This window comes from Tenrec ecaudatus, chromosome 4 (assembly GCF_050624435.1).
Source record: "Tenrec ecaudatus isolate mTenEca1 chromosome 4, mTenEca1.hap1, whole genome shotgun sequence".
In the NCBI taxonomy this organism is placed as follows: domain Eukaryota; kingdom Metazoa; phylum Chordata; class Mammalia; order Afrosoricida; family Tenrecidae; genus Tenrec; species Tenrec ecaudatus.
The window spans coordinates 198,531,130-198,555,780 of record NC_134533.1 but is presented as its reverse complement, the minus strand read 5'-3'; the positions used below and the strand labels follow the sequence as shown (position 1 = coordinate 198,555,780).

Genomic DNA, 24,651 nt, shown 5'->3' with positions numbered 1-24,651 from the left:
ACGACATTTTTTTTAGTTGGGACTTAATACATATAACATATTATTCCATATTTCAGTCACGTCACGTAGGATTGTACAGTTGCTACCACAATCAGTTTCCAACTATTCTTTTCCTACATGTCATTGCAATACTTTTAATGCAACGTCATGAATCCCACTTCCTCCTTGTGTTTCCTGTTGCCCTTTTACATTCCCTGCTTTCCTACCCCTTCTGAACTTGGCCCTTGGGTCCGTGTTGCCCTTTGACTCTCAAAGGTGTGTGCACCTTGCTACTGTTATTGGTGCCATATAGACCTGTGCATTATTTGATTGAAAATTGAGCCACAGGAGTGAGTTTATTTCCAGACCCGAGAGGTGAAGGACCATCTGCTCAGGGGTGCCACCAGTCTCTGTCTGACCAGGAAGCCTGGTCTTTTATGATTTTTGCCTTTGCTCCACACTTCTCTGTCACTCTGTCTAGGACCCTCTAACGAGGAGTAGGTAGTGGAGTTGGGCACCTCCTAGTCGTAGGATTGTGGAGGCTGATGGTCAGGTGGTCCTTGAGCTCACTGGGCTGGTTGGTTCCATATGTCTCGGTGTCCACCATGCTTCTTTCCTCCAGACAGACAGAGACCGTTTGCACCTTAGAAGGCTTCTTTTCCATTTTGCTGAAATCATAGAAAAGGTGTTAAAAAAAGAAAAAGGATATAACCCTTGGTTAGCAATAAAGTTGGGGCTCTCGCCTGCTCTCGCTCCTGGGCTCTCCCCACGAAGACCACCATGCGGGGGTGAGGTGAGCATGCTCCCAAAACCAAACAAAAAGAATTAAAAAAAAGAAATATATCCTAACATTGCCAGAGGAAGAGAGGTGATATTATGAAATCCAAAGGGACAAAACAATAATAATGCATAAATTATCAAGGGTTCATGGAAGGGGGTAGGGAGAGGAAAAATTGAGGAGCCAATACCAAGGGCTTAAGTATAAAGCAAATGTTTTGAGAATGATGATGGGAACATATGTACAAATTTGCTGACACAATGGATGGATGGATGGATTGTGATAAGAGTTGTAGGAGCCCCCAATAAAGTGATTTAAAAAAGAAAAGAAAAGCAACTTCAATTTAACAAAGCCATTTTATTGTTCAACTTGTTAAGACAGAATTTCATTGCTATTATATAATCTTGCCTTAAGGCTTAATTTACATTAATAAAGATGTCTCAAAACTCAAAAGAAAGAAATCCAAAGGGCAGCATTTGCCCAAGGACAGAGTTCAGATAGGTTAGGAAAGGAGGAGGAATGGAAATAGGAAACCCAGGAAGGAAATCGGGGATATGGTTGATTGATTTGAAATCAAAACAGGGAAATGCCATCAGACTCACCAGAGAAGAATGCGCTCCTCCTTTATTGGGCGGTAGAGAAGCCTGGCGCTGGCTCCTTGCCTGCAGGGCTACAGACCTGTGGGGTACTGGTCAGGGGGACTAATAAAAGGACGTGTTACCCATCCGTGGGCCACTCCACTCTGCAGGGCTCCTGCTTGTACGTGAAAGAGAAGCAGAGCAAATAACGAAGTAACTCATGACTTTCATCACATGTGTTGGGCGTGGGGAGGAAGGGAAAGTTAAGGGCACCCTCCCCCCCGCCCCGCTCCCGCTCCCCAGGAGACACATGTACAGAAACTCTCCATCCCAGAGGAAAGGCCTTTCCTGGAGTTACGTTTCATTTACTTGGTGGGGAGCCCGGAGAAGATACATCTCTACTCACAAACATAACAAGTCAGATAAATTTTTCATCAATTTAGCACCCATACAAAAAGAAGAAGAGGCAGCCACACAATAAAGATCATTTTTATTTACTCAGAATAATTTGAAAGTGTACTTTGCATCGGTAACAAAAAATACTTTCTCTCTGCTTCAAAGAGGTTGCATATAATACTCTAAAAGCATATTTGCTCAATGTGGTAGCGATAGCTACATGACCCCTGTGGGTCATTGCTATGAGTCCCTGCTTTAAAAAGCAATGACCTTCCAGATAGGAGTGTTCCTTCTACAACCTTTTCTTAGTACTTTCCTATGAGGATGGCGCTTTAGATATATAAAGTAATTTATACATGTATTACTTTATAGATATCTATATCTATATTAGTACTTTGGAGAATGTTTCTAAACTTGGTTTGTGGGAACAACTATATATTGTTTTCTTCTGACTTTGATCAAAGGCCTTTATCATGGGTTAAATGCCATGAACACACTGGAGAGCAAAAGCTATCTCAACCTACAATATGTGTCAAACATTAGACAACATTCGTCATTATGGCAATTGGACAGATTCTCTCCGGCCATCTGAAAGTGTCCCTGTGGTCATTGGGGAGATGTTGCACCCTCTGCTGTTGAAGTTGGGTGATATCCTGACTCACAGGACAGTACATTTGTGCTCTCTGATGCATTTCAACCGATCTCTTGACATGGGGGATTTTTCATTCCGCCATGAATTTTGCAAACCAACGACTGTGTTTATCAACAGAGCAGCCTGCAAGACCGTGTAAAAGAGCTGGCGGAGCTGGGAGCAGCAACAGTCTTTACAGCAATCGAAGGATAAGGATGGAAAGAAGGATCCTTCCTTCAGGAAAAAAAAGGAAAATCCCCTTTGACCATTGGCCGGACTAGATGATGACACGGGCCAAGATTGGGAAGGCTTTAGTTTTATATATTGTACCACCTCTGTCTAAAGTTGTCGTTGCAATGAAAGATCGCACTAATCAGGTTAGATATGAACAATTTGGGGTCTAGGTCAGGGTTAGCTCATGGTAAGTTCTCCCCCAATGTTTGTTGAATGAGGGGGAAAGTCAGAGCCTATACTTCTGCTTTCTATGTTCAAGTCTCGTTTTCAGTAGATATTATAGATTATCTCTATGGATTATAATATCATTTAAGATATTATGTTGCCTGATACTTTATTAAAAGAGTAATGTGTCCCTTGTTCTTTTCTTTTGCTCATCCCCCTCCCCCGCTTGTCCTGTTCTTATGGATGGTTTTCCCCTTTCCCACGTCAAAAATGTAGCCTGGTCTTGCGTTTGTTTGCCTCCACGGTTCTTAGGTTGTAGCAGAAAGCAGAAGTTGCCAGGTAAGAGAAGGCAGTTCCTCCCCAGTCTTGTTCAGTTATTTCAATCACCCCTGGCTCAATGAAGAGAAGAAAACGATGTAGAAAGGGACGCAGTGGCAGGGATAGAGGCTTTGAGTTTGATTTCTGAAAGCTGCAGGGTGTGAAGAAAGAAGACTCCCAAGCCCAAGAGATGGATGGAGTGGGGCTCTAGAGAGCCTCTGAGAAAGGTGAAGAGCCCAGCTCTGCTTGTGAGGGACTAGACAGGCAGGCTGGTGAATGCCAGGAAAATAGGGTTGGGAGCCACGGTTCAGAGGTAACCGGCCTGCCTACCTTCAGGGGACCGTATGGACATGGACATGGAGCTTAGTGGAGAATGATGTGAAGAGAAACCTAGAGGATCCTTTCCTGGCTGGTCTTACCAGGTACGAGCTGGAGTCCACATCAGGGAATCCCACCAACACATGAGATTGAAGTTCTCACCAGTGGGGTTAGCCCGTGGCTCAGAGCACAGTAAAGTATTTCAGAGTCCACTTCAAACTCCCTACAAAGGTATCATCTAAGAAGGTTCTTGCTTGGGCAATGACCAATGGGTAGCATAAACCTTTTTAAAATTTGTTTACAGATGGCGAGGGCTAGAAAACATGTCTTTGTTCACCTCGTCCAGAATCTTCGTTTTCAGATAACAAAAATCAACCTTGAAGACATAAAATATCTTGCCCCAAGTCTCCCTCCCTCTGCCCCCAAATCAGTGCCAAGCTGAGGCAGTCGACTCTCAAAGACTGCTTACTTTGAAACTGAAACAAACCAGAACTGTGCAGAACATCCAGCTCTGACGATGAAGGCGGAAAAAAGAGGAAAATAGAACCACCTTGATGGCCTTAGGTCCCACTGTCCCCAGAATTTGTGTGGAAAATGCCCCAAGTCATGGCGAAAGTGATTGATATTACACTTTCTGACCTACTGTATCTCCCTGAGATCCCAAGGTCCCCAAGCCCCTCTTTCTAAGGTATTTACAATAGCAATGTGCATGTGTGTTAGTATCGAGAACACAGACAGAAGTCTGTTCGCTATCAAAAGCTGGGTAGCGGTTCCTTTTCCCAGAAGTGTGTGTGCGTGTGTGTGTGTGTGTTAAATGTATCTAACAGCTAAAGAAGAAAAAGACTCTTTGTAATGTTTGATTGCGCCGTAATCCTGAGAAAGCAAACCAGCATGCGGTGTGGTAAGGGAACAGACCAGTTGGGGTTAGGCTTCTGACTTCATTCTGGACATCTGTGTCGGAGACTGTAATTCTCTTTTGGACAAGAGCCTCTTTGCACCCAATGAGGAGACCTGCTAGGTGGTGGTGGTGGTTGGGGGTAGGGGCGGGGGTGCCTCTGTCCATCCAGCTGCTGTCCTTGGGCTGCTGTGAGTTCACGCTCAGGGCGGCAAAAAGGAAGGGTGCAGATGACAGGACGATGGTTCGTGGTAAAAGCCTTTCCGTGCTGTGTCACAGGGCCATGCCGCATCCTGGGGGTTGGTCCTTGTCCGTCTCCATTCAGCCATCCGCTCAGAAGTCCTGGGAGTATTCTCTTTTCCAGCAGGGCCCGTGGCGGATGAGGGTGAGCAGCAGCAGCGCTAGCACACTGATCACCAGGCAAAAGGCAACGGCCAGGACAACCTTCAGCACTGCGGGGACAGAGGGAAAGCATTAGTGTAAATCGAGTGTACCAGGAGTTGGAGATCATACGTGACACACGTGTAAACGCCTGGGGGTTTTCTGAGGCACCCTTGGAATCAGCCCTGTCGTGATTCGTCAACTGCGGAGCTGTGGTTGATTCAGCTCACGGTGACCCCACTTAGGTGTCAGTCAGAGCAGAATTTCTCTAGAAGGTGTTTGAGGCGGTGGCCTTTTGGAAGCCGATTGCCAGACGTGTCCCCCAAAGTGCCTCAGGGTGGGTTCAAATAGCCAATTTTCGGTTAATAGTGGAGCACGGAACTGTTCGCACTGTAAAAACCTCCTAAAATCAGCATGGTGTGGTGACAAAAGGACAAGGTTACGAATCAGGTGGCAATCTTGGCTCCAGCATGAACCTCAGTAAGCCTTTGGGCCTAGGTTGATGCACTGTAAAACAGAACAAAAGCAAACTTAACTGCCACCAAGTCAATCCCGACCCACAGCAACCTTATCAGACAGCGTTGAACTACTCCCTGGAGTTTCCAAGGTGTAATTCTCGATAGGAGCAGACAGGCTCATCTTTCTCCTAAGGTTTGAACTGCTGACCTGGAGCTTAGAAGCCCAAGATGTAGGCAATGATGACTACATCCCTGTAGGGCTCCATCCATTGTGCAAGGGGGTGGTTGCCTGAAATATTTCTAAGGTTCTCTTGTACCCCTAACTTCATGCCTTTTTCTTTTTGACATTTAGGATAAGTTGGCAATTGTTTCATGGTCTTAGGGCTGAAGAGACCCTGGAATCATTAATTGGTCTTTTTAAAATATATGTAATAACATCTTTTTAGCCGTTGACTCTAATTTCCAGAGAGGGAATTTTGAGCACACATGAACTATGTCAAGCATGCTGGTGTATTACGGTTGATCTGTCCATTTATTCACACATAACTCTTTAATAGCTGACCACGAATGAAGTAGATAGAAGGTACCCTTTTGTATAATAAAGATGCTCATTCATAATTTTACCTGGAAAGTTTCTCCTCTCTCCCACCTCCTCATCCACTAAGGAATATTTGTCATACATTCTAGTTTGTACTATCTCTAAATGTATGTCCTTCCAGGGGGAGACTATGGAGTTACTTAGGCAATAGGGAACACACATCCCTCTCCTCTGGCAGTCCCATCTGTTAGTGTACACGGGACACCGTTTGAAAATCACCGATTGAACCCAACTGCTTCGTGATAGGAATACAAACAAGAAACAGTGAGATTAGATCATCCGGCTGAGGGAAAGCCGATGACTTCAGTGGATTGGAATTCATGGGGATCTCACCACTCCCATGATTTAAAAAGTCATCTATTAACTAATGGCCCCAAATATAACCCCCAGTGCCGACCTTTCTCCAAAACTCAAGGCTCTTCTATGTGCGGTGGATTCAATGGCTGTCCTAGTCACCTTGCTCTTCTCTGACAGAAAAGCCACAAGCAGGTGGCTTGAACAAACGTACAAATCCAGGGAGGGATCTCTGTGGTCATTCTGGGGAAAGGCCTTCGGCTCTTCTCTGCTTCTGTCCCTCACTTCCTTGGCCATCACGTGGCATGCATCTTCCCCTCTGTGGTTGCTTGAGGATGGCATAGTGGGTTGCAAGTTGAGATGCTAACCACAAGGTCAGCCGTTCAAAACCACCAGCCACTCCCCAGGACCTTCAGGAGGAGACTTTCTATCCCGTAAAGCGTCACAGTTTCAGAAACCCACAGGGGTCGTTGTCCTGTCCTGTAGAGTCACTATGAGTTGCAATCGACTTAATGGCAGTAGATGCTTCTCTGCTTAACCGGCTCCTTTCTGCCCCCAAAGGGATAGATTGAGGACACACTTTCGACTAAGATGGCCTTATGAACATAACAAAACCCACTCCCAAATAGGATTATAGCCACACATTAGGGGCTAAGGTTTACAACACACACACACACACACACACACACACACACACACACACACACACACACACACACCTTCAGGAGGGACACAATTCCGTCCTTAGCAGTATCTACTCAACGTCCTCCCTTGGATGTCTAACAGGCATTTCAAGCTCAAGCTCCATGAACCTAAGACTGAACGCCAAAGGCTCATTAGGAGTGAGAATCTACTCAATCCCATGAGTTTTTTGTTTTATAGCCTTTTGTGTCTCAGGTGATGGCGACCACCTCCTCTTAATGACTCCAGATAAAGTGTTCTTTTCCTCACACGCTGATCTCTCTGGAAATGCAGCTGGTTCTATCAACAAAATAGATCCAGTTCTCCTCTGCTCCTCTGCTGCCACCTCCCTTTGAACCTGGATCCTTTGCCGGCATCAACACGGCAGCCTCCTGATTGGTCCTCCACCTCTGCGCTCTCGCTCTCGCTCCCTCTCTCTCTCTCTCTCTCTCTCTCTCTCTCTCTCTCTCTCTCTCTCTCTCTCTCTCTCTCTCTCTCTCTCTCTCTCTCTCTCTGGTCAACCCAGCAGCCCAACAACTGCACCTCAAATCAGGTCAATCTGTGTTTCGCTCAGGCTGTGCACTGAATGTTGCTCTCACTTACAGTAAAAACCACAGAGCCCCGACGATGGCACTCTAGGAAGTTCTGTCTCACCTGGCCCTCACTGACCTCTCCGATTTCCTTTCCTTCACGTTCCCCTACTCTCTTCTGAGTACACAGGCCTTTTTGTTTCTCCTTGACCTTGTCAGATACCCCTCCCCCACACCAAGGATCTTGGTCATCAGAAACACCTGCCTCACAGAGCTCTCTCACCTTCTTTACTCAAAAGGTCAGTGATACCTGCCTTGACCTTCCTAATTAAAAGTGAAATCTGGGGACCCTCCCTCAAGCTGCCATTTGTGACGATCTCCTCACCATGGACTTACTCATCGTGTGTATTAGCTATTATCTGTTCTTTTCTCATCTAGTAGAATGCAAGTTTCATGAAGGCAGAGGATGTGTATATACACACATATATATAATCTATCCAACTATCTGGTACATAGTAGGTGCTCAATACATATTTGTGGAGATAATTAACCATCTGGAACTCAAAAGACCCACGCCTTGGTCCAATGTTGTTGTTGTTCCCCTCCCCCAACAATTGGCCCCATCAGAAGGGAGATTGATTTAGATTCTGTTGGCCAGGCAGCATGAGAACTGCAGAGAAGGTTCACTTGAAGGGACCGAGAGAGAATGGAGGAAGAAAGGAAAAGTATAAATGGAAGTGAGGAAGAAGGCGATTAAGCATGATGTCTGCAGTCAGTGTTCGCGGCTGATTGGGGTGGGGCGGTTTACTTTCAGCTTTTGCAATTGGCTGTGCTGTCCTGGTGATCCCTTGAAATGGGCCTTTCCTCCTTCCTGCTTTCCGCTTTCCTTCCTGCCACCCTAAACATATTGTGAGGAGGCGCTGCGGGCCAGGCAGGATCCCCTGCTGTGTGATGGGGATCCACTCTCTCTGCCTGGACGAGCTAGCTCCACGTTGAGTGGGAGAGCTAGCCAGACAACTGTGAGGTGATATGGTGCACTCAGAAAGGCAGGGGCAAAGGCACGCTGTGGGACCAGCCAGAAAGTGGAGATTAACAGAATATCTTTATTTGAAAGAGAAAGAGTTAGGGAAGTCTTCGGAATCTTATTTGTGAGATTTGATCTGGACTTTTCAGGTGAATCATCGTTTTGCCACGAGACAGAAGTTTCATAAGGATAGGCTTGGGGACTAGAGAGCAGCTGCAGTTGACTGGAGCACCGGCTATGGGCAAGTGAGACCATCTGTCTGTGGAGGTTGGGGCTCAGGGATTTTTCAATATGAAAGATCACACTGTATTAACTTTTCTGGCTCATAAAATGCCTGAATATATTTTCACGTTAAATGTACTAACATCTACTGAGAACTTCCTGGGGGCTAGTAACTAGCTAGAAGCTTAATTTTCCTGATCTTGTTTTATCCTCCTAAACAATTTATTATGATTCCATTTTTGAGATAATAAAATGGAAGCTTCAAAAGAGAAGTAAAGACACCACATGTCATATTTGAAGACGCAGAACTTGAATCTCGATTCTGGAGGTGTCGCTCAGTAATGGCTTAAGTGTCTTTTGGACATCATGCAGCTGTGCTGAGCTGTCACATTCTCAGGAGGCCTTTGGGGCCCATTGTTAAAGGGTGTGGGTTGCCGTCGGGCAAATGGGAATCACCCGCAAGTCTTCCACAGGGCAATGGAATGGCCCACTCATTGTCGAATAAACAAAATTCAAAACAGCGGAGGAAGAAAGGACCGTGCAATACTGCAGGCTTCATAGAGAAGCTACCAAGATCTCTGACAAGATCCTGGGGGCTCTGCCCTGGCATTGTGGCCCTGGGAATACAGACACGGGAATTGAAGAGACTCCTGTGAGGCAGAATGACCAGACTGTGGAGGGAAACCGAAGGAAGTGACACAAGAGAAGTGAGGGGTCAAAACGACCCTGTGCATTCTACTTTGGCTGAGAAGATGATTAGGCTGAGACTCAAGACTGGGAGCACATTAAAGGATTGGGGTTGGTTTGGAGCAAAGAAGATGATCCCCCCCCCAATGTACCTTTGAGAAGGGGGTGCAGTCAGATAGAGATGCAGTCATTAGCTGGGGTGGGGGCCGGGGATCTAGACTTCTAGCTACAGATTTGTGAATGAGGACTACAGAAGCAGGAAGTCCGATTATTCTACTTGCTCATGTTGAATGTGCCATGAGTGAACTTAAGGCAGAGGCTGAGAGACACCACTCCTGAAGGTATCGATTCAAGATAAATTCGCCAAGGGGCCCAAGAACAGTGACAAACAAACAAACTAACAAAACCAGTCAGGAGAGAACTGCACGTGTAGTGGATGTATGCTTGTTTTGACTTGTCCAAAATCAGGTGCTGCCCAGGTTCCCTAATATAATATTGTCGAAATTGAGAATAGAGCATTGTCGATTGTGTCTTATTGCAGAAAGGTCTAGTGCAGGCAATGACTGAAAAGACATCCTTCTTTATGAGAAAATCTAGAAGTGATTAAACGCCAGGTGGATAGGGACTACTTTTTTTTTTTAAGCGTTCTGGTAATATATATGCCAAGAGTTTCTCTCTCCTTCCGTTCATGTCCAGGTCCTGCCTCCCCTTCTATCGACCATCCTTTTTGAATCAGTCTGTTTCTCCTTTACTCGCTCGAGTCCAGGAACCTACCACTTCTGGAATGATTACAGTCATCTCCAAAGTGTTCTCCTGGCCTCCGGTCGCATTCCATTCTGCCCCAGGACACCCAAGAGACGTTTCTGTTACAAGAGACCAGTCCCGTCATCTCTCCCATGCCTACCAACTTTCGATAACTGTCATTCCGTAACCAGTCTGACCCTTGCTTCTCCAGAATCAATTTCCTGTACTCCTACCACATCACATCCTTCCCAGGTCCTAAATTCCCTGCGTTGTTGTCAACCTCGTGGTTTGTATGCATCCTGTCTCTTTTGTCCACCCCATCCCCTTCTCTCCCGACCTACATTGGGCTGGTTAATTCCTTCTCGCCTCCAGGTTTCAGTTTAAAATCACATCCTCTGAGAATCTTTCCCCGATTCCTTCTGTTTAGATGAGTGGTTTCTGCTACCTGCTCTTTTACTCTCCTGCACATCCTCCTTTAAGTGATTCATCACCCTGTACTGGGGGGCTTGCACAACTCTTTGTCTCCTATCTCCCCTGCCAAGGGATCCTGGCGGCGTACGTAGTGGGTTACACACTGAGTGGGGGAAAGATGAGGAGGCTGTCCGCTCCTGTCAAGATTCAGAGGCTCAGCTCTCCTCTGCCCTAGTGGGTCTCGGCTCAGGGCCAGTGGGTGGGTTTGACCTCCCTTGGCAAAGTCTACGAGCCACCTGGGGACAATCATCTTAACTGTTGTTTCCTCAGAAAATGTACTGCTTGATCCGTATCGAGTGCATCAAAGGCAACCAATAAATATCTATTGTTATTGCATATTTATATACACTGACACCCTCATCCTGTATGGGAATTTATCCTCAGGGAATAGGCTACAAGATGTCCTGTGATGAAAAGGGTTGGATACAGTCTGTTTCTAATTCTGAGCCGACTGCAGTGGCAAGTCAGACTCTGAACGTCAAGGTTTGTCTCTGTACAATGGGGCTCTTGCTACTTCCTTCAAAAGAATAGGAAAAGCGGTCACTGATGACCTTTGAAAGTGGCAGAAAAAAACAAAAAAGAAAGTGAGAAAATAGGCAAGAGCTGAGCAGGCATCATTTTACAGAATATTCAAAAGTGAGAAGATGATGAAATCAAACTAGCACGTGTAAATTATTAGTTAAAGAAAACTGGAAATAAAAAGAGTGAGATGGAGTGGCTACTTCAGGGGGCTTGGTGGGGAGATGTTTGGGTGTTCTACAGTAGATGGGAAGGAGTCAGTGCCAAAGAAGCCCCTGAGGCTAACTCAGAGATTCACTGGGGTTCTGAAGAAAATGGCACAGAGGGGACCCTATGCCCAAGGAGAAGAAGGAGAAGAGTTAGGCTTCTTACGGAGGGACATGCTCTCATGAGGGTCAACAGTGAAGGCAGGTCAAAGCTACTAAAGGTATTTTGAAGTGGTGAGAGATGAAATTAAAAGATCTTTTAATAATTGCCTTACTATTATCAAGCCTTTTTTTGGAAAGAATAAATAAGTCAAGATGGAATTTAGGGGGAAAAATAAGAAGGGTTTCATAGAGAAAGTAGGAAAGGGGCCCAGTGAGACTGTAAACATTGACCACACAGTGTTGAAAGACAGAACGGAGACGGGACCAGAAACATGAACACACATCTTTTTAAATAGTGGCCGTATGCTTAGCCATTTGTTTTCATCAGCTCTCGTCAGCAGACCATGAAAGAAAAAGCCTGGGGTTTGACATTGGTCTGGTGGGAAGGCCAGGTGTCAGTCATTGTGATGGCTGTTAGGACTGGCTAGGTTGGGAGCAGGGGTGGGGATGAGGAGGGATTTGTTGTGCACCAAAGCAAGTCCCCGAACGTTGAACCAATGATGGGGTTCGGATATCCTGGGACACAGGGATTATAGCCATCAGATCGAAATGATCCTCCAACCAGATGGCCTCCTCTCTGAGGGAGGATTGGTGCTGGAAGGAACTTTGTTGAACAGAGGCTCTCACCAACGGTGGAGGAACAGAGAATGACAAGGGAGTTGTGTTAAACCCAGAGTCCAAATAAGCAGGCATGTTGGTATGTTGGTCTTTCACCTTCTGTCTTAGCATTATTCTTTTCGACCATACTCAGAGAACAAATGGAGTCTGTTTTCCTCAACAAAGTTTAAATATTGAGTGCGCTTTACAGGGGCTGCCTCTTAACAAGCCCTCTTTGAGCTAAAACCAGTGGTAGGCTGGGAAGCCACCTGTGTGAGATAGAACGTTGATTTGGATATAGAATGTTGTACTGACAATACTCCCAATGTGACCAGTCCCAAGCTCTAAAATCACTCTGCTCAGAGTTGGGAGAGATGCCCCATTCTGCTTTTGGGACCTGCACACCAAAGCCTATGTTTTCTTCTTTCCTTATTTTATTTTAAGAAAACAAGTCTTGGTGCTTAATTGTATTTTTACATTGAGTTGATGACGTTGGTCTGGTGAACGAAGAGAGTTTTATGAATGTATCACAGGCAGACTTGATGAGAAGAGCTGACAGACTAGACTTGGGGATCAATGATCAAAGTGACTCTAGGTTACTGAATGTGGCTGTGAACCAAGACACAGAAAAGTAGATTGAGAGAGGAAAAGTTACTAGTTGGTACTTAATTATAAGCAAATATTTATTGAGCGCCAATCCATGCTAGGTACAGCTGCTGAGACACAACAGGCAGAATTCTTCACTCCTGCACATGTCACCCAATGCACTGAAAACAGAGACTCAGACAGGCACAGGGGCACCCATGTGGCAGCTTTAGCCAAAGAACCAAATTCACAATAATCAAAAAGTGGAAGCAGCCCAATGGTCTGTGAAGAGATGCAAGAATAAGCAAAATGTGGTATATACATACAATGAAATATTATTCAGCCATAAAAGGTACAGAATTCTAATACATGCTACAAGCCGGATGAACCCTTACACAATGTGTTAAGAAATGACACCAAAGGACAGACACAAAATGACAAAGACTGAACATGTTCCACATACATAAAATACCCACAGTCGGCAAATTTCTAGAGACAGGAGAAAGAATGGAGGTATCAGGGGCTAGAGGTAGGAGACAATGGGGAGCTATTGCATGCAATGTATACAGTTTCCATTTGAGGTGATGGTTATATCGAAATAGATGGTGGTAGGGGTTAGACAACCTTGTGAATGTAGTTACTAATGTTACCGAGTTCTACACTCAGAACTGGATTACATAGCAAGTTTTATGTGACACACACACATACACACACACATATATCATTGACCTATCACCACATAACATGACCTATATACACACAGTAAAATAAGTGGTCCCCTCAGTAAAACCTGTAGGTATGTCTTTGGTCCCTGACTCTACTATTTAGCAACTTATCCATCCATCCATCCATCCATCCATCCATCCATCCATCCATCCATCCATCCATCCAGCTGTAAGCCACTCGGGTTTCTGATAAGCGCCTCTGTGGTGCATCTTAATACACCATGAGAAACACAGAGTGATTTCACGTGGGACAGTTACCGTCTTCTGAAGGAAACATTCCTGATTTTCCTTAAAAATCCAGATAACTTTGTTCCCATTGTAATCTACATAGCCATAAGTCATACCAATTATTATTCTACATTTTCTGCCTCTCTACTTTCCAAATGCATGTGAATTTCTTGTCCCATATTAACCAGTAAGGGAGAAACATCCGCCAGCTTAGGCTTTATCTGAAATATTAAATCCAAATTAAATGTATTTTTAAAATATATAAAATGCTCACTTGATTTGGTCCAACATTTTACTTAAGGTTAACAGTTTTCCTCCTGTTATTTTAAAATGAAACTGTACAACAAATGAAAACAACACCCCTAAAGTCTTTTATGCAAGAATTTTTCTTTTTAAATGTTTTAAAAATTTGTTATGAAAGTAATACTTCTGAATTTCCCAATGATGACTTTCTTCACTATTTTACATTTGGCTTATTGCTGGAAAAAAGAGAAAAGAATTGTTTGATTATAATTCCAATACCAAATATTTTCTTCAAGAATAAGCACACCAGTCCGTGTCTTCTGTCAGTCATCCTATATCTGGCTTGGCTTAGCTTCTGCCATCCAGGAGAAATCCTATGTGGGCATTTTCACACTTTATCCTTCATGTTCATGTAGCACGGTGGCATGGTTTGAATTTCCTCCTCCCAAACCGTGTGTTTGGAGTCCAGATCCCTGAACCTACGGATACAATCCTATTTGAAAACGGGATTTTCTTTGTCACTTGAGTGAGGTCACACCTGTGTCGAGTGTGTCCTGAACCTGAACTACTACTGAGCAACCTCAAGAGGAGCACAGACTGAGAGATACAAGCAAGCACAGATGGGAGAAGGCTAGACCATGCCTGGAGATCCCAGGAGCACCCGCGCTGCAGAAGCTGAGATCAGGACCTTTCTCCAGAGCCAGCAGAGAGCAAATCATCCCCAGAACCCTGAATTTGATCTTCCCGCCTTCTAAACTGTGAGGAAATTCTGTCCCCTAAAACTACACACCTGTGGCATATTTTGTTACGGCAGCTCTGAGAGGTTAACTCAATAGTGGTTACTCGTTAGGCTACTAACCATAAGGTCAGCATTTCAAAGCCACTAGCCGCTCTACTGGAGAAGGGACTTTCCAGTCCTGTAAAGAGTTCGTCTCGGCAGCTCACAGGGGCAGTTCTAGCCTGGCCTCCAGGGTCGTCCTGAGTGAACATTGACTGATAGCAGTGGGTTGCTATTTTTCTTTTTCCGGCCGGGGTGCTCTTCAGACGTGTCCTAGCCACCACCGAGCCAACCGACAGGGTTCTAAAGAACCTCAACACGATTATTCCATGTACCCCAAGCAGCTTCATAGAACCTGCAAGTTTGCTTAGGGTTTTGACGATACCCAAACCAATGTTGCATAGATTCTCTTTGTCTTCCAAACAGATTTGAGAATCATACTCTTAACATTCCTGTTCGTGTTTCTGTCGGAGGCCTCTGGAACATGTTTATTTTCCGGTTGTGTTCCAGTCTGATCTGTTTCATCTAATTTCCTCTTTTAAATCAACTTAGGGTTCAACATCTCTTACAATAAGAATGTTGAAAGAACTTCTGCTCATTCAGGGCACTGGACCAGAACATCCTATCAGACTACTTATATGTCTGATACATAGTCTAAGAGCTGCTACATGCATTACGTCATGGTTATATGTAATACATTATATTAATATATATGCAATAGAATATATATCAAAGGAGCCTGGTGGCATCGTGGTTACTCATCGGGCTGCCAACTGAAAAGTCAGTGTTCATAACCACCAGCTGCTCCACAGGAGAAGGATGGCAGCTTCCTACTCTGGAAAGAGCTACAGTCTTGGAAACTCACAATGGGGTTTTTCCACCCTGTCCTACAGGGTCTCTGTGAATCGGCACCAACTCGGTGGCAGTGATTTTGGTTTTAGATGTCTAGCAGGGCTTTCTGTCAAGTTTGATTTTGGTTGATTCAAAAGGCATAGGGACTGTTTCGGGGCCAAAGAAAACCACGAGGCCTTTATTTTTCACTCACTATGTACAACACAAATGTCAAGATGAGATCGGGTTTTCAGCCTAAAATAGTTCCCTAAGTCCTTCCACCGTGTTTCATGCATTTGCCTCTTTGGGCGAGAAGGCGGGAACCCACAGGGAACCTTGGCCTAGGGATAACATTGCGTTCTCACCCTAGATCATGGGGTTTGCCTGACATCTGTTTCACTTTAGATGTTTTACGGACCCAACAACAAAAAAACCCATTACCTTTACTGCGATCAAGTCCATTCTGGCTCAGAGTGACCCTATCAAACAGAGTAGAATTGCCCTTTGAGGGCCGCTTTGCTAGGCTGTAAATCTTTAAAGGAATAGCATGCTCCTTCTTGCCCCCCAAAGTGGCTAGTGGGTTGGTGCTGCTGAGAAGTAACCAACCTGACTCAGAGAACCGCCTCCCACAATCCTGCTGAGACAAAATCGAGGAGCTCTTAAATAGCAAGGGGCTCCCATGGGCACACCAGACTAACATTCCTGAGGTTCGTTTAAGTAATAGCTCTCTCTCAAACAGTATTTTGGTTTTGGGGTGGTTTTTTTTTTGTTTTTGTTTGAGAGAGAGAGCACTTTTTGATAAGAGAGAGTTTAAGGAGTCAAATACACCACAACCCCCTCTTTCCGAGGAACGATTTTGTGATTAAAGTGTACGTGGTCAATCACGTGGGTCATGACTCCCTCATGAATTGGAACCCAAGATCAATCCCGGATTCGATCTCAGCACAGACGCCCCTTAAGTTAACACTGAAGCATAAAACCAAGTCAAGGCAAATGGAGACCGGGGTCCAGTAGCTACGTAGAAGTTGCCTCCCTGCAATACAATGAGGATCCAGAACCCAATTCCCTCAAAGCTGGAGGCAGCAGCCAAGGAGAGGTCTCCAAGCAACATCTGTCCTTGGAAAGATGGGTTCTGTGACTTTTTGCCCTTGGGCAGAACTCTGCACATGCACTAATGTATAACATCCTCAATACCTTGGTGGTCCACCACCGCCGTGGTGATACACTCCCCAGCCCAGTCTTCAGTGATGATAGGGGCAACGAGCTCAGCAAACTTTTCCAGAGGACAGCTGTGGGTGCAGCCTGGCAGCGTGAGGGGGTACGGCTCATGCTGAGACTCGTTCCGATAGTACATTTCCACCGAGTACTCCCTGGTGAGCGAAGGCAGAGGAGAGAGCTCCGTTAGTTCTGTGTCATTCTCTCCCCGTGGATTGTCACCTGCTAGTCGAGAGTCTACCAGCGGCGGGCTCTGGCTCTTTAAGTCCCCCGAAATCATTCCTATCAGCTGATATCACAGGCCTCACCAAAAAGCGGTTCCAGCCATCACATTGCATAACACCCCAAACTCGCTGCCATCGAGTCGAGGCTGATTCAGAGCGACCCTATAGGACAGGGTAGAACTGCCCCTGTAAATTCCCGAGACTGTAGCTCTTTATGGGAGGAGAAACCTCGTCTTTCTCCCTCAGAGTTGCTGGTGGTTTCGAATGGCTGGCCACGTGGTTAGCAACTGACCAGTAACCACGGCACCTCCAGGGCTCCCGCCATCCCATTAGGAGCGAGTTAATGAAGTAGTTGGCCAACAAGGCCTGCTAATGATGTTCTACATATCCGAATGACCCTTGGCAGAAAAAAGGCCCCACACTCCTAGACAAGACATTTTATGGAAAAAAAAAAGATTTTAGTCAATGTCCAGGTGGCAGGTGGAGCCTGGGGCAAGTGGAGCCGCTCTGGGATGTCGGAACGAAACCTGCTATAATATAAAGGCGCAGGTGATAAGGAAAAGGATAGAGAAGGATATAGCGTGTTGCTTATTTGTTACAAGAAATCTACTGTCCTATTTTAATTTCAGACCAAGCAGATTTAAGAGCAAGGGAATTATCGGGGATTAGAAAGGGCATTCGGTAGCAATCAAGGGGCCAGATCTTCAGGAAGACATACAATCCTTAATGTGCCTAACAGCCCATCAAAACATGTGACACAAAAATGGGCAGACCTGCTTATGGAAGCAGAAAGTTCCCCTCTGTTTGTGGGCTGCTTAAGACATTTTTCTATCAATAATGAACAGCTCCCGCAGGCAGAGCACCAGCAAAGCTAGAGTGGAACTAAGGAGCCTGGTTAAGTGGATCGAATAACAGCCATAGAACACACAATCCAAGCAGAGCCAAATGTACATTCTTCCCAAAAATCACATGGAGGAGTCACCGGCTGGACCATAAAGTGCACCTTAAAAATGCAACAGCACGGAAATCTTACACAGAGTACGCTCTCAGATCACAATGGATCTGAGAATCCACTGTGATTCTCTGGTCTGAGGATCTGAAAACCAACCGCAGGATGATAACTGAAAGGGCCTGGGCTTTCTACGCCCGTCAATGGTGCCAGTCTCGGAAATCCATGGGGTGGGGGGTGGGAGGTCACTCTGAGTTAACATTGACTTGATGGCTGAGAGTATGTCTGGGGTCTTCTCATTCCCATGATCCCTGTCTGGGCAGTGCCCATTGCATGGGTCTCCTCTCCCTACCTGAACTCTACATGCTCAGAAATAAGGTTGGCTAAGATCATGTTTGAGATCTAACTTCGTGAGGCTTTCCAGGGGTTCCATCAATCCAAATACCAAACCCAGCTAAACCCAAATGCCGCTGAGTCAACTCTGACTCATGTGGATCCTGTAGGACAGGCTAGGACGGCTCTCTGGGAATGGGGGAGGCTATGAGTATTGAAGGAAACAGATTGCCTCCCCTTTCTCCCACAGAGTGACCAGTGGATCTGAACCATTACCCGCTAGGCCAGCGGTTCTCAACTTGTGGGTCGCGACCCCTTGGGGGGTTGAACGACCCTTTCACAGGGGTCACCCAATTTATAACAGTAGCAAAATGACAGGAAGTAGTAATGAAAATAATTTTATGGTTGGGGGGGGGGTCACCACAACAGGAGGAACTAGATGAAAGGGTCGCAGCATTAGGAAGGTTGGGAACCACTGCTCTAGGCTAACTGCCTAATCTTTACCCACTGAGCTACCAAGGCTCCTCACGGAGAGACTTAGTCTTCTCTAATTATTCTGGGCACGCTTTCTTTTTTTAAGTGGTCAGGATGTTGGATGAGAAGAAGATCTCTTCCCTGCCGCTCCCTCCACTCTACATTCAGAATGCCACAAGTCTGAGCTGACTACGTAGTTTGCAGGGCCCCATGGAAAATGAAATGTGGGGCCCCCTGCTTAGAGAGCATTCAGAATTTCAGGACACCAAGAGTGGGTCATTAAATGCCCCTGCAGGACTCGTCTGAGCGCAGGACCCGCGCAAGCGCATGCGTCCCACGATCATGAAGACAGCCCTGCCTGCAGCGAGGACTGTATTCCCTCAACCCACCTAAACCGAAGCTCGGGAGCAGTGTCCACACTGCCCCTGGTGCTCTAGTACCATGTGTACACTGTGGGCTGATGGCGGGCCAACACCCCCGCCCCCTTCTCCTCTCAGTAAGAATGCTGTTATCCACTAACTTTTGGTATGACTCTTGCGACAGAAGTCTACCTTTCCTGGTTGACCTAGGACGTTCCTAGTTTCAACACTGCCTTCTCTATGTGCCAGGAACGCCTCAGTTCTGGACCAGCCACCATGGTTGGTTGGCCCCTCTAACTTTGACCCTGTGGGTGGGTTCAAGTCAAGGTGTGGTTAGCTCGGGGAGGCGCGTGGGGAGCGGCATGGCCCACATCAAGTGTTAGAAAGTAAACTGATCACAAGCCCCCTTCAAGAATCCTGATGCATGGATACAAAATACTAGAACACGCATGTGGATGCTTGAGTCTACGTTAATTTCACAAATATTATTATAATATCCATTCTCTATCTACTTTTGGTATCTTCTAATACATTGTTTTGTCTAAGGAAACAATGTCGTGTTCACATGCTGCTTAAACTCATGGTCATGGTCATCAAGCTGATTCTAACTCACAGCAACTCTGCAGGCCAGAGTAAAACTGCCCCGGGGCGTTTCTGAAGCTGCAAACTTTTACAGATGCAGAAAGCCTCATTTCTGTCCCAAAGAACATTTGGACTTGAACTGCTGACCTTGGGGGTAGCAGCCCAAACTATAACTGGCTGTGCCATCAGAACTCCTTAGATACTGCTTAGAAATGCTTAAATTTGTCTCTTTTTTTTTTTAAGGAAAATATAATTCCACTTTAGGTGGTTCCATAGAATTTATTTTTCCATCCACTGTGTATGCACATTATTTCTCAGTCAACATTTTCACGAAAAGTAAACAGCCATGAGCAGGCAGAGAGACTGCTACTCGACACCGTTCTCCCCTTTGAAGATCAAACCCAAGCCAACTACACGGACAGGCAAACCAACCACTCACCCCTTGTCCAGGTACAGCTCTGTGATGTGGCAGGAAGCGTAGGGAGGAAGGAGTCCATTGTAGACTTCTAGCGCCATCTGCAGGCCACTCACAGTAGTGTCATGCTAAAGAGATTGGAAAGGAGAGACGATCATCTTGGATCTGAACCTCTGCTTCAGGTTCACGTTCAATAGGTATCACACACAGGCAGGGTACCATGGTGCCCAGTTATTTATGCCATAGCTCATAATACCATAGTTTAGGAAGAGAGGGAAAGAACCCACTGGTTAAACATATCGTTGGTTACTGTTGTGTGTCATTCTGTCAGTTCTACTCACAGCAACCCTGAAGGACAGAGCTGAGCTGCCCACTAGGGTTTCCAAGGCTGTGAATATTGACTGGACTCCTTTGGAGTCGCTGGTGGGCTCAAACTGCTGACCTTTCGGTTAGCAGCCAACCACTTAACCATCGTGCCACCAAGACTCCTTTGCTGCACACGAGGCAGGGTGATTTACAAACATAGGATTCGCCTGTAAGAGATGGAGAAACCAAAACCAGGGGGATCCAGTACTTTGCTGACTGGTAAATAGCCCCTGAAATGGGAGAAAATAATCTTGAACAAAGTCTTCTGACTTTTAGCTCTGTATCTTTGTGGTAAATACATAATCTGGTGTCAATTTGGGAGTTGAGAGGATTAAGAGTGAAGGGGTGGAGTCTAGTCTGTCAATCAGATCATAGTCAATGAGGCCTCTGTGTGAGCATGGCCTTCTCCTGAGAATTCTGGGAAATCTGGTATTTCCTCCTTGGAGGCGGGAGACAACTCTCTCTCTGCTCACTTCCTGTGAGACATCCCTGAGGGGAAGCCACATGGGCCTACCCTGATACAGCCCTGGGTGCTAGAGAAGCCATGTGGAGACCCCTGTCAGTGCTGAGATGCTTATACCGCTACTGGCCTGTGATCATCCTGCATTTGGGGTCATTGCACATGTTTCATGAGTCTGAAGAGGGCTTTATAGATTGGTATTGGACATATGGGCTAATATCAGACTTATGGACTTGATCTGGACTGGGCTGGGATGTTTTCTCAATATCCAACTGCTCTTGTATCTAAACCCCTTCCTTATACACATATATGTTTCTATGGATTTGTTTAGCTAATCTATCCAGACTAACATAAACTTTCATAGATTTGAGGTTCTTTCACTGATTTCATCACATTTGAGGGTATGCTGGCCCCTCATCAATGCTAAAGTATCATCTGTTATTATAAAGTTGGCAGGGAGTCTATGAGTTTATACATGTTTAGAGATAGTGAAGGGAGGGAAGTAGAGTGTGTAGCTTATAACACAATAACGTGTGACATTAAATGTCTCTTTCAAAGTAGCAGACAGGCATAGAAGAGTGTGCTTTCATCCCACCACTGAAAAGCTCTCCAGTCTTAGGCAATCCCCCACTGTCATATGCACAAAACAGCGACACTATTGGCTGCCTACTTGGTAGGATGGTATTATTCATGTCCTCAACAGGGTGAGAACCGGCATAACAGAGGAAAAACAATGACGTTACAGATGAAATTCTTGCTGGGAGTTACACAAGTTAGAACTGGAGACCACTGAGAACGTGGAAAAACCAACCGGGATGACCACTTTCAGGACCACTTTCGCTACAAGGGACCCTTGAGCAACCCACCTGCATAACTAGCTCCATCACTAACCCAACCCTGAGGTGCCTTGGAGGAAAGACCTGGTACTCTTTTGGAAAAACCAGCCATTGAAAACCCTATGGAACACGATTCCACTTTGGACACACAGAGATGACTGGCTTCGCGGGCTCCCCCCACGGAGCAGGGCACGGTGCCCCTCTCAGGGCTCCTCCTCTGGTCAATACCACCTAGACCCCCCAAGCACATGCAAACTTCCCTCTATCGCCAACCACTCCATCCACTTCACTTGTTTGTTCATTTGTAATGAATCATTTTACTGAGGGCTCTTACATATGTTGCCAGCATCATTTGCAAAACATTTTCTTCCTCCTTGAGCCCTTGATATCAGCTCCTCTATATTCCCCTCCCTGCCCTCCCTTCCTCTCCCACCCTCGTGAACCCTTGATAACTTATAAATGATTTTTACGTTCATATTTTACACCATCTGCTGGCTTCCTTCACCCATGTTTCTGTGGTTCGTCCCCCTCGAGGGTGTGTCTGTGTGTGTGGTGGGGGGTGTTGTACGTTGATCGTTGTGATCAGTTCCCCCTTTATCCTCCTTCTTCCCCCACCTCCCCCCTACCCTCCTGGTATCATCGCTACTCTCAATATTGTTCCTGAGGGGTTTATCTGTCCTGGATTCTGTGTGTCGAGAGCTCTTCTTACCTGAACAACAGCACGGCCTGCTCCAGACACCTTCCTTCCTCAGTGTGGTTCCCTTTCTGGGTCCCTGCCTCTGAAGGGCAAGTCTTCTTCTGGCTCTCCTTTCTTTCTGCCCCCAAAGGATGCCTGACTCCCAAGGGCGGCTCTCTTCCCTCTCCTTTTCCTTTGTCCTTTCCTTTTGTCACCTGAGATCGCTACTTGGATGCCTCTGGCAGCTCAGACCCCATCGGCTAACAGGTGCAGTCATCTGTCCTGATGGCGCCACCTGCTGTCTTTAAGGCACTTCACCTTCCCATCGTCTGTGGCTTCACTTTCTACGCCACTGCCTGTCACCTGCCTCCCCATTTGTAACTGAGTCCTGTACACCCGTGGAAGCTCCTCCACCTCTTTGGTCACCCTGTGGCCGCCCTGGTTTTCAGCTGCATCCCTACGGTTCCAGACCATGGTCAACGCTTTGCACGCTCTGGTCTGCTCTTCTCTTCCTCCTCCAGGCTGTTCGTCTACTCTTGGCTTGTCACCCCTGTTCCACTGTCCCCAGGTGAACAAATGACTATCTTCTCATGACTCTTCTTATTTATGAACTGAAGAAGCAGGACCCAGTGGCCCTTGACTTGCCTTCCAGTGTAAACGTTTACCGATGCTGCGTCAGCACTGTCCAATAGAACCTTCTGCGCCAACGGACAGGTTTCAGAGCTGCGTGGTCCCATTCAGCAGGCACTAGGCACTCAAGGCTGTGGAGCCCTTGAAATGTGGCTGGTGCCTTCAAGCCCATGAAGTTTTATTCTATTTGATGATAATTAAGTTGAATCTGAATAGCCCCAGGCAGTTAGTGGGTTTGGGATCGGACAGCACCGTCAGCACTTAACCTAACGGCATACCAACGTCTCCACTTACCCTGGGCCTTCCAGGTCTACCCTATTAATGCCCCCTCCACAGGCAGTGCGTACAGTGATGCGAGGACTGCTTACGAACCCCTGCCATCCTGGTGTCTTGGACGGGCTGCCTGCTCCAGGGGGGTTTGCTGCTTCCTGTCTCCATCTGCCCCGGGCCTGAGGGCTGCTTCCTTCTCGAGTCCCCCAGGCACTTGCTCGTGTGGCATTTGTGCTACCGTGTCTACCTGTCTACTCGCCTTCCGGTCAGGATTCCTCACTATGTTCCAAATGCTTTCAACAGCCACCTACCATCTCCTGGGTGACGGAGGACTGACAACAGTGAGACACTCCCCTGCACCCCAGCCGCCTCCCCGCCGCTACCCAGAGAGAACACTGACTGGGGCAGCACTACTTACCCCCGAGTACATGAGGAGCCTTCTGTGGTTTGACGACTGAGTTGCTGCTCTCATGTGTTTGAGGATTTCGCCGGCCAGGACACCTTAAAGAAGAGCGAGTAACCATGGAGCCGAACTGCAGGTAACTCAAGAGTCTAGTTCACGAGCTTTCTGTCGGCGCCTGCCTGGGACTCTCCGGCTGTGACCCTCATGAATTCAGAAGGAAGGGGAAGAACGACTTGGCACTTCAGCACTGGCCGAGTGCTGGGCCGTGCGGTTTCGATAGCCGGTTGTGACCGCATCCTGATGTCTCGTCTCCATGCGTAGGTGAGGGGTGGGGGTTGTGAGACACGGAGGGATTTGCTCAAGGGGCTCAGGAAAGCTGGGAAATCAAAACCGGTAGGTAAACCAGATCCCTATCCTATCAGGGGGTTTTCCAGATGAAATTAGGAAAATTCACCAAAAATTGAGATATCCCCCCTCCCCCCCAAAAAATGATCAGAGAGAGTTGTCCACCAATGATCTTCTCGAGGGCACGTCTGATGCTGAGCCTGGTCGGTACTGCCCTTTCTGCCTTTCTGTCCTCTGGCCGCACAGTTGGGAGAGGCCACGCCGGGGAAAGCAGCTCTCCCGATATCTGTACCAAGCACGGCCTGGGCTCTGTGAACCAAGGGTGCCCGCTACCCACGTTGTCACTACTAGGAAGCAGTGCGTGTTCTTCGCCTTCATCTGAGCACTCCATCTCTCTCCAGCGGAGGCTCTTTTTTGGTGTTTTTTAACCCCTTCACATCCATGATCCAGCTCTTGAGCTGGTGAAAGAGTGGTGCACGATTCACGGAGCCTCCAGCTTCTTCCAATCACCTTCGAGAAAACCCCAGCATCTGCAGAAAGGTCAACCCCCCCCTTCCTGGATTGACCTTTTGGGTGCTTATTGATGCTGTTGTTGTTGCTGGCTGACAGGCACCTGAGGCAGGGAGCCCCTCAGAATATTGGGTGCTGTCTTGAGGACCTGTCTCCGGGACTTACGTCCACAACCCATCAACTGAAATGATAACTCCTGGTTGGTTAGAAGGTCTCGCTACTGCGCATGGGCTCTCCTGGCTTGAGGATGGCCGGCTGTTTTGTTAACGAGTAGGGTAACGATGTGTAGGATGACTACAGTGCAAGACCCTCGCTGAGTGACGATCATGTGACAGACGCCTAGCTAGG

At 46.7% G+C, this 24,651-nt stretch overlaps 1 protein-coding gene across 1 annotated transcript in view; it reads right to left on the bottom strand.

Moving 5' to 3' along the window:
• Positions 1 to 4,625: 4,625 nt before the first annotated feature.
• ACP3 (acid phosphatase 3) overlaps positions 4,626 to 24,651 on the bottom strand; it is a 52,022-nt gene continuing 31,996 nt past the window's right edge. The window contains exons 8-11 of the mRNA XM_075547899.1: positions 23,464 to 23,546; positions 19,832 to 19,935; positions 16,451 to 16,626; positions 4,626 to 4,744 (exon numbers count right to left, since the gene is read on the bottom strand). Of these exons, the coding sequence (XP_075404014.1) occupies positions 4,626 to 4,744; positions 16,451 to 16,626; positions 19,832 to 19,935; positions 23,464 to 23,546 (482 nt within the window). The remainder of the gene's footprint in view (positions 4,745 to 16,450; positions 16,627 to 19,831; positions 19,936 to 23,463; positions 23,547 to 24,651) is intronic.